Source organism: Engystomops pustulosus, chromosome 9 (assembly GCF_040894005.1).
Source record: "Engystomops pustulosus chromosome 9, aEngPut4.maternal, whole genome shotgun sequence".
In the NCBI taxonomy this organism is placed as follows: Eukaryota; Metazoa; Chordata; class Amphibia; order Anura; family Leptodactylidae; genus Engystomops; species Engystomops pustulosus.
Genome location: NC_092419.1, coordinates 36,393,329 through 36,413,786, shown reverse-complemented (window position 1 = coordinate 36,413,786; position 20,458 = coordinate 36,393,329). Strand labels below are relative to the sequence as shown.

The following is a 20,458-nucleotide window of genomic DNA, read 5'->3' as shown; positions in this document are numbered from 1 at the left end:
AGAGTTGTAGCGGTTGCAGGTGGCAAAGTTTTTTGTTTTCACAAAATAAATTTAGTACACAACATTCCTAAATCCCACAGATTAGCATCAATACCTGTTCTACTGTCTCTTACTGCAAAAACAAAATATTTTAACTCCTTTCTAAATTATGTGGGTTATTTTTGTACACAGGCAGACATATTCTTTAACTATGAAGCCATGGATGGAGGAGACCCCTGCAGAGAACTGTTTTCTAGATTTTCTATGCAGTGACTATTCCTGCATCCTCCACTTTGGGGTGCTCACTGCACGGAGAGTGTTACAACTCTCATCAGGTTCTGTAGTAGTTGTATCATCCATTATGCAGGAGAATGCCAGAAGCCAGAGCTTTATCTTTTATGTGAAAAGAAGCAGGAAATTTGGAGCTGACCGGAGAGATTTATCAGTGTATGTACAGCAATTTTCTTTTTTAGACACATTGATAAATATGGTGTTTGGACTGAACATCATATTTATGTAGCTCCTTTTTTCAACACGGCTACTGTCTACCCCAAACAGAAACCACTGGCAGGTCCAGGAACATCATATTAACAGATGTATCAGTGGTATATGGACCTTCCCCTTAAAATAATATACATATTAGTACACACACATGTATACACTCATGTATACACACATTTATATACTTACATACATACATAAAGTTCCATACTCATCCACACAAATTTATACACTCCTATAAACACAAATTCATATACTTATATACACACATTACTTATATACACACATTACTTATATACACACATTACTTATACACACACATTTATACACTCATATAAACACACATTTTTATACAGGCAGTCCCCTACTTAAGGACACCCGACTTACAGACAACCCCTAGTTACATACGGACCCCTCTGCCCACTGTGACCTCTGCTGAAGCTCTCTGGATGTTACTATAGTCCCAGACTGCAATGATTAGCTGTAAGGTGTCTGTAATGAAGCTTTATTGATAATCCTTGGTCCAATTATAGCAAAAATTTTGAAACTCCAATTGTCACTGGGACAAAAGAAAAAAATGTGTCTAGAACTTCAATTATAAAATATACACTTTCGACTTACATACAAATTCAACTTAAGAACAAACCTCCGGACCCTATCTTTTATGTAACCCGGGGACTGCCTGTACTTATATACATACATAAAGTTCCATACTCATACACACATTTATACAAGCATATAAACACACATTCATATACTTATATACACACATTACTTATACACACACATTTATGCATGCATATAAACACACATTCATATACTTATATACACACATTACTTACACACACACATTTATTCACTCATACATTCATGAAACCCAGTAGCTGCTGACCACATGGAAGTAGACAACAGGAAGCTAGAGATGAGAGATTCCTAGTCATGCCCTCCCCTCCCTTGACATTTCTCATCTGAGCACCAGGCTCAGTTCTGTATTGTGGAAGATGTGCATTGTTGTATACATATTGGGGCTTATTTATAAGGGTCCCGCGCCACATTTTCACCGGGTTTCCCAAGTCTTTCGGATCGCGCTGGGGATTGTGTCGCATGCAAATGGATTGTGTTGCAATCGCGCTGGATTTCACACGACACAAATCAGGGGGCGGGCCGTTGGACGATCCGCTGGATTCGGACAAACCGCTGGATTTTACATTTAAATTGTGTCGCTAGACAATACACTTACATGTACCTGGAAGAAGAAGGTGAACTCCGGCGGACCTGAGCGGGGAAACGACACATGCACGATATCAGATGCACGATCTTAGTGAATTGCGCCGGAGTCCATGATTGTTGGACAACACACAGCGGGGATAGTGACAGGACCAGGTAAGTAAATGTGCCCCATTATGCTTTACAATGTGCAGTACATTATGTATATAATGGTGCACATCCTCCATAGGTTACTGTGGTCTAACACTGCGGGCCCCAGCTACCATGACTGTTGCCACTGTAATTATGCCCCTGGTGTCAGTGGTGTAACTAGGAGCACCAGGGCCCCATAGCAGACTGCTGTCCAAATTTTATACACACATACATATGTACATAAACACATAGGGGTAATTTATCAAGCTGTCTAAGTTTAAGAATATTTCAAGCTGCCCATGGCAACCAATTACAGCTCAGCTTTCATTTTACCAGTGCTCATGAATATTTTAAAGGGGAGCTGTAATTGGTTGCCATGGGCAACTTAGCACATTCTTAAACATGTATGGGGGTATTTATCATACGCCAATAGACCCGCCAGACCTCTAGGTGCAGCTGAGTACATCAAGAGGCTCTGCCCCTACCTGGTGTACAAAATAGCACAGAAAATCATTTTAACTTATGCCCCCTTATTTCTTCCCCCGTGTATAATGCCCCCTCTCCTCAAGCCCCCTTTTATAATGCACCCTCCATTATGTCCATAGTACCCCCTCTTCTTATGCTCCCTCCATTATGCCCCCCATTTATAGGCCCCCTCTCCTTATGCCCCCATTTATAATGTTTCCTCTATTGTGCTCCTATTTATAGTGCCCCCTATCCTTATACCCCTTTTATAATGCTCTCTCCATTATGCCCAATTTATAGTGCCTTATGCCCTCTCTTTTTTGAGCCCCCCCCCCCATTCCATTCTCCCCTTTGTTTTAAGAAAAAAAAAAACACATATACACACATGTACTCACATGTATGTACTCACCTGTCTTCTTATCCTAGGGGTCAGAGGCCGCAGATCCGACTTCATGCAGCGTAGCTGGAGGAAGTAGATGGCAGGAAGTAGGGATAAAAGCAGTGGCCTTACTAAGGCTACATTCACACGAACGTATGGGGGACGTATATACGGCCGACGTATATACGGCCGATATACGTCCCCCATACACTCCTATGGGCGCACGGCACCCTACGGGAGCGGTACGGTGCAGCACACGTGCGGCACCGTACCGTTCCGTACCCGGGAAAAAGATAGGACCTGTCCTATCTTTTCCCATAATACGGGGCCGTGCGCCATAGGTTGCTATGGAGAGGGGCGGGGGTGAGCTGCGCTCACCTCCTCCTCCTCTCCCCGTACACTGCCGTTGCCCGCTACGGTACGGTACGGGCGGGCAACGGCAGTGTGAATATAGCCTAAGAGTAACATGGCACCATAGTAGATTTCAATAGGTAGCATCTGGTCCGAAACCAGGGCTGGGTATGAGGCCTAACTCTGATTTGCTCTCCTTACAGTCTTAATACTGCAGGAGTACTGCAGCGTCCCATCCCTCATCGGAAGGCGGTGTGCTAACTTTTCCTGCCACATTTCCCAAATTGATGAGATTCATGTCAGTTGCACACATTTCCTATATATTGTACTGGTAACCACCACTATTTAGAAGTTGGGCATTACTATTCCGTTTTTTAATTAGATGCCATCATTTTGGGTCTCCTAAGAGTTCTATTATATTATAGATAGGAGAACATTTACTAAGGGCTTTGCGCCAGGGTCCGCAACACTTGAGTTGCAAGCGACAGTTTTGTGGTGTGGCTGCACTATTCTTTATGTGCCACACATTTCTACACTGAAGGGGACCTTGCGCCACATTTATCATGCAAAGTCCGACAGAAATGTGTCGTACGTCCTATGTTAAAGGTGCACCAATAAAGTGGTTCAGCCTGTCGGGGCAGTGCAGGGAGCACCAGATTCATGCAGAACATGTGCCACAAATTCTGAATTTGGCGCCCCCTGCACACTACACAGGCAAACTGCACATGTTGAACAGTTTTTTAGTAAATGTGGGCAATATTCTCAAGAATTCTATGATTGTAGTAAAACTTTTAGTGTATGCATGATTTGTGGGGATAGCACAACCCTGTGTCCGGATGAACCCCCAATCTAATGACACAGTACCCCCTAATGATAACACCTTCTTTTATGGAATTTTCTTTGCAGTTGCACTTCCCCTATGTCTGTGCTGTGCTGTAACCTAGCGCTTATCCTGTATGACCCACTTTCCCTGAGACTTGTTTTCATCCTATTACCGCTCTGATGATGTGAAGAAGAAAAGTGTGGGAGTCACTTTGCTCTTCTGGCAGTAAGCCTCCTCATTGTTATCTGGGAGCAGGAGTGTAGCTAAAATTCTGTAGTAAAACCATTGGGATTTCCGTATATAAGAATGTATTTACTGAGGGGCATGCTCTTTGCTCAAGGCTCGAATCACATTGTTATAGACTAGTCCTATAAGTCTCCACTTACTGTGTTTGGCTTCAGCTCCTGTACATGTGAAAAGAGTTGCTTCACCCATCTCTCATGTAGGAACATGGCGTTTCTCATTTGGAGTGTCAAGTGACAGATTGCCCAAGTCGCCATTGACGTGAAGAGTTCTTATTGCCTTTCTCTGTTCTCGAGCAGATAATGAATTACGTTATCAGGCGGCTGACTTCTGCTCTCAGTCCACCATAAACACCCACACAGCAATGCTGATTAGATTCTGGTGGAATCACTCGTGGGACTGAAGATGCCATCTCTAGCCGTGTGCATCTGCTTAATCTCTATCACACTAGACATGAGCGGACTGGTCTCTAGAGATGAAAGTTATGGTCAACGCATCTATTGACTACTCAGTGGTAATAGGGTCTATTTCTTAGTGTCATGTCATCAGCAGCTCTTTTATTATCTGTGGATACAGTAAATCAGAATGCATGTTTTTGTTTCACTGACTTTACCAAGTAACTACCCAGAGCCAGGAAATCTTGACCTTCAGAGTAAACCAAGGTCTATTGCTTTCCTACATGAATGTGATATATTGGTGCTAAGTCCATATATTCTGAGTATAGATCATATCAGACCAGAGATGGAAACTCCCTTCTCAACAACCGATTCATATCCTGATTGGCAATCCACAAAAGACATAATTTATCTGGGTACAGTTAGAAATCAACAGAGAGCATACAAAGGTCAATCATTAACCAAGATGCCTTTGGCTTCATATTCCATCATATTCTTTTATTTTCCCCCATTTATAATGCCCCTTCTCATTATGCCCCCATGCATAACATCCCCTCTCATCATGTCCCCATCTCTCCTTCCCAATGCCCCTTCTCATTATGTCCCCATTTATAATACTCCCTTTATTGTGCCCCATGTACAGTGCCCCCTCTCCTTATGTCCCTTTTTATAATGCACCCTCTATTATGTCCCAATTTATAGTGTCCCCTCTCATTATGCTCCACCATTATGTCTCCATTTATAGGCATCCTTTCCTTTTGCCCCCATTTATCATGCTCCCTTTATTGTGCCCCTATTTATAGAGCCCCTCTCATATGCCTTTTATAATGTGTCCTCCATTATACCCCCTTTTTTTAAGAAAATCAAAAACATTACTCAACTTTCCTCTGATCTCTCTAGTGACGGCTGTCTTCTGTTCTGGTTGGCAGTAAGGTGCGCAGCTCCGGCAATACAGGGACATCATTGCACTTCTGCTGCTGGGAGCGGCTCTGGGGGAATTATGATCCCCTATTCTGCTAATAGCAGGAGGTCCTGACATTTTTAACACCCCCAACCCCTCAACAATGTGATCACACATTTATCCCCTGTCCCATGCGTCATAAATAAAATCCCTTTAGGGCCAATTTCATAAGATAACAGTCACTCTATTGCTTCTTTAGTCTAAATTATCCCAACTGACTCCCCCATATAGGGCACAAGTATCAGGGGAGCAGTAGAGATGAGCAAAGTCTTGGCGAGTTGTTAGAAAGATTTGGTTTACATTCCAATCTATTCAGTCTGAACCAATGTTGCTTGTTGCCCTCTTAAAATAAGGTCCTGTCTGATTTTTCCTTTAAAGGAAATCTACCATCAAAATCCAGCATGGATAAACCAGGGACAGTTACTTATAGATCCAGGCACAGTGACTGTGGTAATCTTCTTATATTTATTACCTATGGCCTCCTTCCTTCTTAAATCAATGTTTATAATTATGCTAATTAGCCAGAAGGCTACATATGTGCTGTAGCTTCACCAACTATTATGCTGTCTCACTCTCACCCCTGCTTCCTCAGCACTTCCCCCCTCCTGCTTCCTACTGTAATCTCACATGATGGAAAGGGTAAGAAGGGTGTGAATCTATAGCATGGAGGGGCTCTGGCAACACCCCCAGAGCCATTATGGCTCATAAGGATCATTTTAAAAGCTTTAAATATAAAAAGGTTACCAAAGTCACAGTGCCTGGATCTATGAGTAAGTGTCCCTGGTTTATCCTACTTGATTTTGATAAACTTGTATCATTTTGATGTTGCCGTGGTACCACAATGATGGGCGGAGCCTGTGTATTATACAATGTAACATTTTTGATATGCAATGTACAGGACAGCAGTAAACAAGGAGTAAATGTGATGTGGTGACCGATGTTCATTTGATTCTTTTACAGTTAGATGTTACATGATATTGTTAATAAATAATGAAAAAATATTTAAGAGCTGGATATAAATTACTGGGTCAGATTGTTCTGCACTGCAGGGAGCCGCATTACTCTCGTGATTGTTAGTATTTTTTCGTATTTTTCTTCCACTTCAGGACTAGGGCACACACCATGTGAGTCGTGTTGTGCTTGAGGCATTTCTATCTGAGCATGAGATACACAGAGCATAAGAAAGCTCATGGGATCTGCATAGAGAATACGCAGGAAAAAACTGAACACTGTAACATGGGCATAAGCTGCCAAACATCTCACCCCAACCATTCTACTCTATTCCTCTATTACGAGATAGCAGTCACAGTCAGAATACTGATGGAATATAACTCAGCCTTTCACGGGTATTGAATGGACAAATGACCAATGCATCCACCATACCTTGTAGATGTTTCAGAACATGAGGTTCCTGTGCATCAGCAGCATTGGAAACCCAGATATTGGGGTACTGTATGGGAGCCTTATATGGATACTAAAAGGCACTATATAGAAGCATTATTTAAAGGGAAGATGTCACAAGATCTTACCCCGCTTAACTACTAGCCCCCTCAGGTAGGGTATGAAATTTCCTACTAGTATTCCCTCTATTTTTCCAAAAATGGTCAACCTTCATAGTGTGTCGCTCAGGAATCTCCATAGATTTTGAACCTGAACTATGTTGCGTCCAGTAGTTGTCTCATACAATGATCAAGGTAGATCCATCCCAAATCAACAAACATTAAATACTTGCCCACGAGATAAGGAGGCTACTGTCACCCAGACGAAGCTTCCTACTTAATATTAAATTTAGGGTTTAATGGGCTTATAGATTGTTAGATAGATGTAAGGATGGAATTTTAGGATAAAAAAATGGGATAACAAGGGTAACTTACTGTCACGTACATACTGTTCCCTCATTCAGTGCCAGCGACATTTTCCAGTGTTACTGGTGGGGAGGGGAAGGGTGAGCTGAACCTGAACTTCTCACTCAAGTTTGGGATTTGAGGGAGCTAATCTGCAATTGGACCCTGACCCACTTTAGAATTACATGCTTACATGAGTTGGTGGCAATGTTTAGGGCTGTGCCAGCACTGGGTATACCCGGGCAAATGCCGGAGCCGAGGGCTGCTGGGGACGGAAAGGGGTGCACACATAAGGCTGTAGATAAGGAAACCTTTCACTGCAAAGGGGCCCACAGAGTCTATGTCACCCAGGGGCCTCCTCAAATCTGTATCTGGCCCTGGCATCTGTGGCATAGCTATGCCAGAGACAGCACTCCGGGCCCTTCCTGTACGCAATTGGGGGTTCAGAGTTGATGATGGGCTTCTTGGAAAATCCATAATTTTCCAAAAAGCCTGGAAGATGATGATAGCAGGTGAGAAGATTAACAATGAGCCTCCTGCTGTCTATAGAAGGACCTTCTATAAAGTTATGACTCAGTCTACACATAATGTACTAGCATATCTATTATTTGCCAATCCATTCTCTGGCACAAATGCTTGGTAAGAACAACTCATATAAAGTCCCAGCATTATTTTTGACGTGTAAACTATGAAATATTTGCATTTTGTTCAGTCTAGCTCGCTGCACTCTGGGAATAAAGTACTCAATCACAAGTAATCAATACTGTCCAATGTGATAATGCTGCCATAACAGGGAATTAAAATGGCTCCTTTATGAGTAAGTAACGCTCTGCAGAGATGTTATTAACCAGTTAAGTAATTGAAGCAATTTACCTATTGCCATGTCATGAAAATCCAGAGTCATATCCTATAGTAAAGCAAACCTCGTGAGACCAGATATGAAGGAGCATAAATATAAGTAAAGAATTGATATGTTAAACATATTTTACTAAATCTGGTGGGGATTCTGTGTTTTAATTAAAATGTTATGTCATTATTTTCTTTCAAAAATATCAGTCATTTTGCACAACACCCCTTGTGTGAGATCTAGAAAACCTTACAAAAACAGTTGTAATATATTTCCTTCTACACAATATTCATGCCCCAGAATCTCTGAACTTGATGTAATTGACTCATGACTCATGAGAAGTGTACATGACCCTTCATATTAACCAGTATGCACACCCTATATGGTTCACCAATAAATGTACATACCAGACTAGATGCTACTACACATATATAGATGTAGAACTGGTTTAAAGAAGTTTTTCAGGAATTCTGGTAGACCCCATGGGGGTCGGGGCAGGGGTGGCATACAAACTAAAGTATACTTACCTTGCTTCTTCTCCTGTTTCCCTATTCCCACCAAAACTTCCGTTATATAGCAGCTGTGTTTGGCTTCAAGTACCAGGGAATCCTCAAGCCATGGGACATCACATCTCATGGTCCAAGTCACATTTCATGGTCCAAGGCTGGACTCAGGTGCCAAAATTCCCCTTAGTTGTAACTTTTTAGAAATATATATGTCATATGCTGTGATTCATAATAACAGAAAAATTAGTTTATATTGTGGACTGGGTCAGTAGTCCACTGGGGCACCAAATTAATCTTTTTGTAGGCACTCACTATAATACAAAACTCAGCCCTAGAGGCCAACCTGAGGATCATCCCATTCCAAAGCTATTAGGATCAATACCCTAGAGCAGTGGTGGGGAGGCCGCATGCTCAAACTACAGCCTAAAATTTACTTATTTATCACAAAGTGTTGAAACGGCAAATTTTTTCAGCAACTTGCTCACTGCTCTGTCACGGATTTCAATCATATTGGGGTCCTAAGTACCATCTCTTGCAACTCCTGAAGTTCCCAGAAGTGCTACTTTAAAATATTGGTGAACATAGCACATCCTGGGCTACCCAGGACTGCAGGAGTTGGCCTTGAGTCACTCAAACTCGGGTAACAGCCTGGGTACCCACAGAGATGGTTCTGAGTGCCACCTCTAGTACCTGTCTCATAGGTTCTCCCCCACTGCCCTATGGATTCAGGATGGACTTCCAGAATGATTTCATCTGGTAGGAATCCTCTATTCCTGACGATGCTAACAAATCTCTAAAACCTCTGATTAAATAGGCATTTCTAGATTGAGCCCCAGAACCTGGGACATAAAATGTATTATAGATTAGAGTCCTGAACCACTATTACTATTCAGGATATTATTTAATTTTAATACTCAACCATATAAACTAATACCATATACCGTTATTAAAGGGAATTTGCTGTGATCTAGAGACGTAGTACAATCTAACCAGTTGGAAATTCCCAAGATATGCCCTAACTGTTACCGTGAAATGGGTCTGGAGATGTTTTACTTAAAAGGTGATAAGGTAAGGGTAAATCCCATTCCCAGTATGGTGTCCTTCATGGAAATTTACGTGAACCATCTTTGTATCTGGTAAATGCCACAATAAGATTAAGTTCTTCTTCTTTTCTTCCTTTTTCTTTGAATCAGTCTTCTTCAGATACCAACAAATTGTGCATAGTCTCATAATAAAGAACTGTTTGCCTATAAGGGTGCCAATATTTCTAATAGAGAATTGAATTTTTGTAGATTCTTAATTGTTTTTCTTAAGCTGCACCCCCATGAATTCTATGAGATTCGGAGTCGATGGAATCCTGAACGTCATCCCTAAACGATGTCATCATTGAAGTACATAGAGAAGAATTCAGGCAACATACTAGATTATTGGGGACTATCAAGGCTTCTTTTTTGTGTATTTAATAGACTTACATTTAGTATTTTTAACTCTTAATGTTTACAGATACGTTTCTACATTTACATACATTTTCTGCAATTTTCAGTTTTCCATTCCCAAAATACCCAGTCATTCTAAAAGCAGAAATCTGTAGTATTACAACAGCTAAAAGGCCATAGACTGAAGATCATTGATGTAAATGTACACTGTGCAGGCATTGCTGTGAAGCTTATCTTGCATTGGCACACACTTTGGGCTTATTCACAACAATGCTGTCTTTGCCGCCACAGGCATAGATTCAGTCAGGCATGTCTCTGCACAGAGATAGGAATGGGGAGGGGGGACTGTCTTGCCGGTGACTGGTTGCCAGAGCTGACAACAGGAGGGGGAAGGAGAATCCTTTGCTTGTGGATACAGACCTTTAACTGGGAGACGAAGACATTAGCCAGATGAAAGGTAACATGGCTTATGGGATGTTGCATCTTTCTCTATCAGGCAGGAGCACAAGGGGCAGAGCTCATATATATATATATATATATATATATATATATATATATATATATATATATATATATGGTTTAGGAGAACAGCAAAGTAGTCATGTCTGGCTGGAGTCATGTCTACTAGAATATTGCCCTATCTTCTCCACCTGTTGTAAGGCCCTACTTTCTCAAAAAGGGTCTATTCACACTTTGTGGTTACGGCTGTGATTGTGCATATCCCTTTCATCTCACCGATTATTGCTTCTAATAACTGTACATGACAGTATCACAGTTATAGAGGTTGCAGTTAGATAACCATTAACAGGTATCAAGCGTAAGGATAATTTCACTTTGAGGAATTCTCCATTTACTTTTGAATACTTGCTCGGCCAACAATTATTTCTTGTCTTGACCACTTATATGCACCCACTTGCTTGGCCGATGCATAAATTCTCAATGATAAGAGGGGAATGATCTGCTAGTAGATAGCTCTTTCTCCAATTAGAACAATGGATATTACTTCTCAATATTGATCATTTATTTTAAGATTAATTCATCAATATCCTTATCCTGGAAGACCCTTTCATCAGATTATGTTACATATTTTGCATTGAAATCAAAGTACAACCTAATGATTATATACATAGACATTTTGCATGCATTAGAATTGGGTTTCTACAACCTTCTCACATGATATGTAAATTAAATAAATGGAAACAAACTAGAATGGAACTGAGCAACATGGAAAAGCTGAAGGGTTGCCGTATTAAGTGGCAATAAATGTAAAACTTATGTGGATCTACAGCAACACCTACAGCAGTAATTGGTGGCAGACTTGTATTTCTGCTGTGGAAATATACTTTGGATGTAATGCCTATACATTAACATACCCTTACTGTCTGATGGATTATACCCACTGCTGACGGTCAAACCAAAAGTTCAATCACCAACTTTGAAAAAGGAGCATCAAAAAGTTTTACTCCTCAAACTTGATACAGCAGCAACTATTCCTCTAGACGACATCAAATTAATCAAGACCCAAACACAGTTATCCCATTTCTATACTTGTCTCTATTTCATTTAAATAAAATGACCATTTTTGTACACCACTTTCTATAGTTATACATTTCTGTTTGAATAGCTTTTACCACAGCATGGTGTATTTATGACATTCCTCAAACTTGTAGCTGTAATAGTTAAAGAGCTGGCCATTACCTGCTATTTAATGCAGGTCTTTATATAATCATACATCTTGTAAAATTGTTATAAATGATCCTCATTTACTATGATTTAATATCATTGACAATGCCTGTAGATGTCCAGAGCTACTCTCACAGGCGGAATATCACTGGGAAAAAGAAATGCATTCAGAGGCATCGTTAATAATCCCTTTTGAGGAAGAACTAGGCAGGAAAATTACACCGACCAATCAGAACACAGCCTCTGGCAGCCAATCCCATGATCTCTGCGAAGACCAATAATGGATCGTTTTCTGTCCCAAGTCCAGTTACTCACTTAGCATTTTTAATCTGTCCTGGCAATGAAAGAGTCAATTACCAATTAATTCAAACTACCCTTCTCTCTCCGGGAGGTGGTTCTTCAGAGCAGGTTCCCTTCCTCTACACATAGCTCATCCTGACCTGCCATCTCCAGCCTCTCCAAACACATTGGAAAGGGCTGCATTAGACATTCGTACAGGACTCTAGTCAACAAATGGAAGAACTGAGCTGTAAATGCTTTTGTTGCGCTCAGTAAAAGTAACCAGATGTTTGCCGATGACACACAATAGGATGTTGGACAGAGCTATTCTGTATTTCATTGAAAAAAGGAGTGGAACAACCCATCTGCATCTCCCTCTCTCGCTCTCACACACACAGTTACAAGTGGCTTCAGCGCCTGAAGACTGAGCCTGCTGCTGCTGCATTGTACACAGCATTCTTGGAATACAGAAAAGGCTCATTTTTATCCCGAATGTAACTAGTGTAACCCCAGGATAAGGAAATGCATCGGCTACGAGCCAGAGACATGAACAGTATCTACCATTTCAGCATGGAAGTGCAAAGAACAGACCATTGTCTCTTCGAGGTCAAGCCCATACTGCAACGTTGGTCAATATTTTTGTTCTAAAACTCTTGATCAAAGATCTTCTGGCTCAAGAAAGAACCAAAATTGGACAATCTAAGAACTGAGGGTCACAAGACATCAGAAGGCTTGAAAAAGTTGGCAAAAATTTTTCAGACAGAGAAGAGTTAGGGTTTATCTCTACTGCTGGATCCTCAGACTGTCTTAAGAAAAATCAGTGGTGGAAATGTCAACTTTCTCAGCCTCTGGAAGACATTGTCTATAATTCTGATTATAGAGTGTTCACAGTAGACTGTCAAGAAGAAACTCATTTTTGTTCTGTTGGTAAACATTAGACATGGCGGCCGCTATTGCCAGCTCTCTGATTAGGCAGAAGAGACAAGCTCGAGAAAGAGAAAAATCCAATGCATGTAAATGTGTGAGCAGCCCCAGCAAAGGCAAAGGGAACTGCGAAAAAAACAAACTCAACGTCTTCTCCCGGGTCAAATTGTTTGGCTCTAAAAAGAGACGAAGACGACGACCAGGTTTGCCACCTTCTTATGGTCAAACATCAACCTTCATTCATTAATCATGCTTCATCAGTCATTGGAGGCGTGTAGACACGATGATAGCAATCACCTGTATGATTTCTCTTGGGTTCACCATTATCATACACAAAGACCTATAGATTGTGATAAGTTATTGCACAGGGCATGGCATCTTGCTTCTGATTGGAGGGTGTTGGGATATTCTAGAAAGTGTCAGACTATTCCAATGGACAAAATATTGGTTTGATTTTTTATTGTCTTCCGGATAATGTTTGACCTTTATGCTTTATTATATCATTTTATATCAGATTATGCTACAATCTTCTTATTTTAGCATCACAGTAAGATATTCCCCTTTAACAATCATCAATGGATATTATCTGTAGTCTAGTTAGTTCATATCATCTAGATTACCTTGTTTCTTGTGCTTTATTATATCATTTTATACACGTGCATATATATATCTTTTTTAGATTCTAGAATCATTGTGAAATCAACAGGGTACATATCTTACTAGTCACTTTATATTACGTAGAAGTTTATTGCCTCTTGTGCTTTATACTATTATTATTATTATTATTATTATTATTATTATTACATAAGTTAATAAATCTCTATTCATCGATTATAGCTTTGTAGTATTATAGGCAGGTCACATATTGTACTGTATGATTCACCTATTGTCAGTTTATATTATCTAGATCATACTGTCTTTCATGCTTTATTATATCATTGTGTACATTACTATTGTATCGCTTTTTCGAATTTTTTGCATCATAGTACTATACATTTTTTTATTACATCAGTTATATACTTTCAACAAGTCCAGTCAGGTGATGTTATTATTGACATATGATAATATCCTTCTCCCCCATCCATTTTACACTACAAGTGGCACAAATTGCTACGTAGTATCACATCCAGGAGGATATCCATCAGACCTTCCCTCCTGCCGTAAACATTATTTAGCATTCCCACTTTTCATGCCAGCAGCTCCTTATTACGCAGATAAGGGAATTCCCTTTACTGCACATGTGTTTTTTTTCATACTAAGAGCAAATTCTGTTTTAATTCCTTTCTTATGTGTCTGAATGAATGAATATAATTGATGTCTTGCAACAAAACTGCAAAATCCAGATGTAGCAGGGTGACGATGGTTATTTGCCACCATTTATTGTAGGATATTTTGATGTATGACGTAGGTGTGTAATCTTACTCCATTCATTTTAGTCTGCAGTGTTTTCATGGACAGTGTTTCGATATAAGATCTGCTATATTCTGACACTTAATTTTTCCCACTTCTGTAGGGAATGACATTTATTGCTTATTGATACATTGTTATGATGAGTGACGTAGGTGATCGCACCGATCTATATGGTCGAATACTATCTCCTGCATGAGGAAGCTCTAACCTACGCCTTCTATTATCTCTTTGCTTACAGAGCCTCAACTCAAAGGCATAGTCACAAAACTCTATAGCAGGCAAGGCTACCACTTGCAGCTCCAGGCAGATGGCACAATCGATGGAACAAAGGAGGAGGAGAGCAGTTACAGTAAGTAGCTCTTAACCTTTCTTATCCTGCCTGACTACATGTTTTAGTCACATAGCTCTCTACATTGCAGAGGTGGGTTACCCAGAGAAGTGCCTGCTATCCGAACTGCAATTTCCAATAGACAAAAGTCTAACAGAATAAATTGGCTGTTATCATGACATAGAAAATGTGAAGAGCCAGGGCGAGGTTGTTGTCATCTGAATCAAACATTATCTCCATGGAGATGCGGAGATGTCCTCTAGATTGTATCGCATTTCATCAAAGGACATATATTCACCCACACATCCTGCCAATAATAGATTGGTTCCCACGTCTACCCAGTTACTACTTTTAACCCCTTCTGATCATAAACAGTAAACCGCATGCAAGCCAATAAATGTTCTGAGGCCAAAAAACATCCAACAGGGTTAATATTCCAAGTCATCATCTTCGGAGCCTCGAAGAGTTTATTAGGTACAGACACAGATTAGTTTTTATCACAGAGTCTTCTGGAAAGTTCCATTGTCGAAATCAGAGTGATATGTGTTATATTTAGACTCATAAAAGCAGATATGAAAAGCAGATGGCCCCAAATTACTGGGTGTGAATCCATTAAGGATGACGGCAGAAGCATGCAGAATTATTCCAAGATAATGTGAAGCAAAGTCCCTTCTTACTGTTGGCTTCTTAATGTTTTATTTTTTATGGCTTTTTAACTGTTCTGATTCCCAATTCTTTACTATTCCCTATATTGGTAGACTGTGGATTAAGGAAAACATAATTTTATTGGGAATAGTGCACCCCCGGCGCGGGGGTGCACTATTCCCAATAAGATTATGTTGTATTTATCATATATATAATGATGTATTTTCGGATAGGGTAATAAATATTCAACAGGAAAAACCTCCTTCACACAAGAAGAAACCTAGAAAAGCCCAAAATATCACAAAAACATCAAAACAATAACAGATTTTAAAGTATTTTTATAGAAAAATATGGTAATGCATTGGGAATTTGGGATGTTATCAAGGTTGACCCAATGGAAATTGCTCATCTTATAAATTTAGAGTGTGCACTCATCACCCAATGTGGTTACACAGACCCTGTTGACTTTAATCCTGAGTGTCCCAAAAATCCAAACAAGAATAAGCAGTGGGTCTTCATCCCTGCTCCCCTACAAGTCTTTGGGAACACAAAATAAAGAGCAAAAAAATTCTTCACCTTCCTGGTAGTTCTGCCTCTAGTTTTGACACAAAAACTACAACAAAAAACATTTTTTGAGAGTGAATCATATTTATTTTCTATGTTCTATTCTGGTACACATTTTCTGTAGCGTCATTTTCCATTTAAAAAAAAATTCTCCCAAGAACCACAGGTTTTCTGGATTAGCTTTTCGTTTTTATAGTAACCATATGTTTTTATAAAGTTTAGAGGTTAAACAAGGATTTTATGTTTCCAATTGGAATAAAACATTTTTAAAAAGTGCAGGATCAACAATAAATTCACACTGAAAACTCACCAATACGTGGTCTGTAGCTAGTTTAAAAAAATGTAAAAAATCACTCAATGAAAAAAACTGTTATAGAAGGACATTATTTCGCTAACAAGTAAAAATAAGACTTTTTTTCATTTTCCACAAGGATTTTTTTATGACGTTTTTTATGACGTTTTGAATGCTACCATTTTTAGGACTGTTTGACCGTTTGATCACTTTTTAAAAAAATGTTTTATATTTTTTAAAATGGCAAAAAAGTTCCGGGGTTAAATGCAGTAAAAAGAGTTATTATATTTTGATAGGTCGGGCATTTTTGTTTATGATTTTTACTGTTTATTTACATTTATATGACTTCTAGGGAAAGGGGGTGATTTGAATTTTTATGTTTTTTCATTATAGTTTTCTTTAAAACTTTTTTTTTTATTTTTACTATTTTTCAGACTCCCTTGGGTACTTTAACCCTAGGTTGTCTGATTGATCCTACCCTATACTGCCATTCTACAGTATGGCAGCATATGGGGATTTTCTTCCTCCTTCATTACAATGTCCAATTAGCACATTGTAATGGATGGGTTAAAACGAGGCAGTCATAGCAACGGATGACTTGACATCATCAGGGAGCGGCGATCTTTGGCAAGATGGCAGCGCCCATGCGGGTTCTATGTGCATGTACCCACACCGTCGTACTATTACAACGCGCATTATTAAGGGGTTAACTTTATTTATAGACAACCCCAGATGGACCTCTATGCCCACTGTGACCTATAGTCAATATCTCTGGATGTTACTTTAGTCCCAGCTATAATGATCAGCTATAAGGTGTTTGTAATAAAGGTTTTATTGAAGATCCTTGTTCCCATGACAGCACAAAACTTAGAAAATCTGATTGTCAGATTGTCATAGGAACAAAAAAAAATTGTCTGGAGTTACAGTTAAAAAAATATACTAGTTCCGACTTACATACAAATTCATAGATACCTAAAGAACCTATCTTGTATGTAGCCCGGGGTCTGTCTGTATATCCTTATTTGTAAGCCAAGACCAGAGGTGGATCATAAACTTTCCACACCTTTCAATTCTATAATCCATTTCTGATGTTGGTTTTAATACCGTCCAACTGGCATGGAAATCAACACTGCCATGGATTTCCAGCTGGAAAAACTGCATCTAAAATTATTCATATTCAAATCCACAGTATTATATACATCTGGCCTGAAAAGTCGCACAATATAGCGAGTTTATAGGTGAGGGGGCAGGAATGTGGCAAAGAGGGAAATAATCTCAATTACTTGCGCTTCACAAAGAAATTGCAATTATTTTATGATTTGTACACCCAAAACTGGTGCGCAAACCCTGAGACATGTCCCCCATCTTATTTTATTATGTTATTTGGTATTTACTCAGATTCAATATCTCCTGACTGATGTTCTAATCAAATGCTCCAATTAAAATAGGGACCATGGCACCTTTGATATTACCCCCAGTCCTATCTTAGCACAATCGTTCAGCCATTCGTGGGCTTTGTAATTTCTCAGAAATGACTTTAGCTTCTCTGTTAACCTCTGTTAAATTAGTTTAACCCAAGTAATTGTGTCGCATAGAACATCATTAGCAGATAAAGTTCACGGTAGCTCGAATAATATTCGGCAAACTTTTGAATCATTTAATTCTCCTGAACTTTAGGTTCACTCAGATTCACTTAATGAATTGTATGGCGAAAAGAAAAACTGATTTATTAGACGTTTGGAGGCATTTTACTTTTGTGTCGTGTTACATTTTTATTAACCACTTAGCCAGGGGAAAGTTTTGGTGCCCACACACCTTTAATAGCTATCAAGCAGGTGTATAACCTGACGAGGGGGATATTACTTTAATTTTATATGTATTTTTTGCAGTTTTTACATGTAATACCCAAGTTGCGCTTGTGAAATTTGTGAAGTCAATAATCCGATGACAAAAAAGGGGAATTTACAACGCGGCTGTATGTGAAAAGGGAAAGACTGGGCAGTAAGTGGAGTCTTACACAAACAAAGAGAGTAGAAAGGAAGGCAGCAGTATTGAGGTGTATCAGACTGAGCTGTTGGCTGTGAGATGTTAGGGGGCATGAGTGAGTGAGGAAGGTTTATGGTTGAGGGGGAATGCAGCAGGATTGAGCTGTATCAGACTGAGCTGTCGGCTGTGAGATATTAGGGGGCATGAGGAAGTGAGGAAGGTTTATGGTTTAGGGGAAAGACACCAGGATTAAGCTGTCGGCTATGAGATATTAGGGGAAGTGACTAAGTGAGGAATGTTTATGTTTGAGGGGGAATGCAGCAGGATTAACCAGTTGGCTGTGAGATATTAGGGGGCGTCAGTGAGTGAGGAAGGTTTATGGTTGAGGGGGAATGCAGCAGGATTGAGCTGTATCAGACTGAGCTGTCGGCTGTGAGATATTAGGGGGCGTCAGTGAGTGAGGAAGGTTTATGGTTGAGGGGGAATGCAGCAGGATTGAGCTGTATCAGACTGAGCTGTTGGCTGTGAGATATTAGGGGGCACAAGGAAAAGAGGAAGGTTTATGGTTGAGGGGGAAGACACCAGGATTAAGCTGTCGGCTATGAGATATTAGGGGCAGTAACTAAGTGAGGAATGTTTATGGTTGAGGGGGTAATGCATCAGTATTAACCAGTTGGCTGTGAGATATTAGGGGGCGTCAGTGAGTTAAGAAGGTTTATGGTTGAGGGGGAAGGCAGCAGGATTGAGTTGTATCACACTGAGCTGTCGGCTGTGAGATATGAGGGGGTGTGAGTTAGTGAGGAAGGTATATGTTTGAGGGGAAGGCAGCAGGATTGGGCTGTATGGCTGTGAGATATGAGGGGGTGTGAGTTAGTGAGGAAGGTTTATGTTTGAGGGGAAGGCAGCAGGATTGGGCTGTATGGCTGTGAGATATTAGGGGTGTGAATGAGGAAGGTTTATGGTTGACAGGGAATCCAGTAAGTTTGAGCTGCATCAGACTGAGCTGTCGGCTGTGAGATTTTAGGGGGCGTGAATGAGTGAGAAAGGTTTATGGTTGAGGGGGAAGGCAGCAGGATTGAGTTGTAGCTGTCTGTTGTGAGATGTAGTATTATACAGCATTTAATAGTCTAATATAGTATCATATGTAAATTTAACAGGGATGGGCACTTACACTATTCAGCCTGTGCAGCTGCATAGGGGCCAAGAGGGGAGCTACATTATGTTGTGGTTCTGAGATGTATATCTGATCTGAATGCGGCATGAGAATGCTGTGTGATGAGTATGTATGTGCTTGTCAGTAATATGTATGTCCAACGTATGTCTGGTTCTGTGTTTGTGCCCTGTCGCTCATGTATGTATAATGTCTGTATGGTGCAGCATATGTCTGTGTGTCTGACATATATGCTATGTAAATGGAGGGGGTATATAACAGGTACCATGGTGGCCCCAAAGATACTTCTTACAAATGGATCCCAGGTTCCATGTCTGTCCCAGATTTTATGGTGTAGGATTGTATCTCATATTATCCATAAAACATGATTTAGTATTTCATAGATCAGAACGTCTTACTTATAAGTAATGCATTTTATGTTACTGTTGTTGTTTTTCAAGAACAAATATTTTAAGGAAACCATACAAATATCATAAACACCGGAAAACCCCTATCCATTTTAATGTGAGGAGCACAATATATATTTCTTTGGTCTAGAGGATGTTTAAAGGGAATTACCATTTAGTCATGTGTGGATATATATTCCATAAGTGTCTGAAGGAGCAGAGCTCCTGCCTATCATGATTCATGGTTAAGGGAAAGATTTGATATTTCTGGTACTCCAAGACGGGGGTAGGAGCCCTAATGTATAGCAACACTCCCAATGGCAGAGCAGGGAGTCTATTGCTTTCTCCTCTGCCGTTGCATTTGACTGTATTAGCATTATGAGCAACGACTTGGGTTTCTGTATTCTTAAAGGACATCTACCATCAGTTTACTGTTCCTCAGGACTTCTTTTATTATAACTCTCTATTCTGCGATTGCGGAAATTAACCTGGGGCGCTCAGGCTACGTCACCCGAGCACCTCAGGGAGCCTCGTATTTTAATTTATGCACTCCTACCTTTGCACTAGCAAATTTGAAATTTGTTGAAGCTTCATCTAAGCAAATTCTGCAAGATTCGCTCATCTCTAGTAATAGTAAGATCTGCATACATACAGAGAACAGAGTCAAGCAAACTGGATTTCTGCATGGTTGAATCAATTTT

General features: G+C 40.0%; 1 protein-coding gene across 6 annotated transcripts in view; it reads left to right on the top strand.

Moving 5' to 3' along the window:
* Positions 1–20,458, top strand: part of FGF13 (fibroblast growth factor 13) — a 246,686-nt gene that overhangs the window by 190,410 nt on the left and 35,818 nt on the right. For 4 of the 6 annotated variants that reach the window (XM_072123042.1, XM_072123041.1, XM_072123044.1 and 1 more), the window contains one exon: positions 14,624–14,734. In XM_072123042.1, the coding sequence (XP_071979143.1) occupies positions 14,624–14,734 (111 nt within the window). Of the gene's footprint in view, positions 1–10,521; positions 10,547–12,101; positions 13,179–14,623; positions 14,735–20,458 lie in introns of those variants that run through there. The other 2 variants (XM_072123047.1, XM_072123043.1) reach the window with 2 other exon arrangements.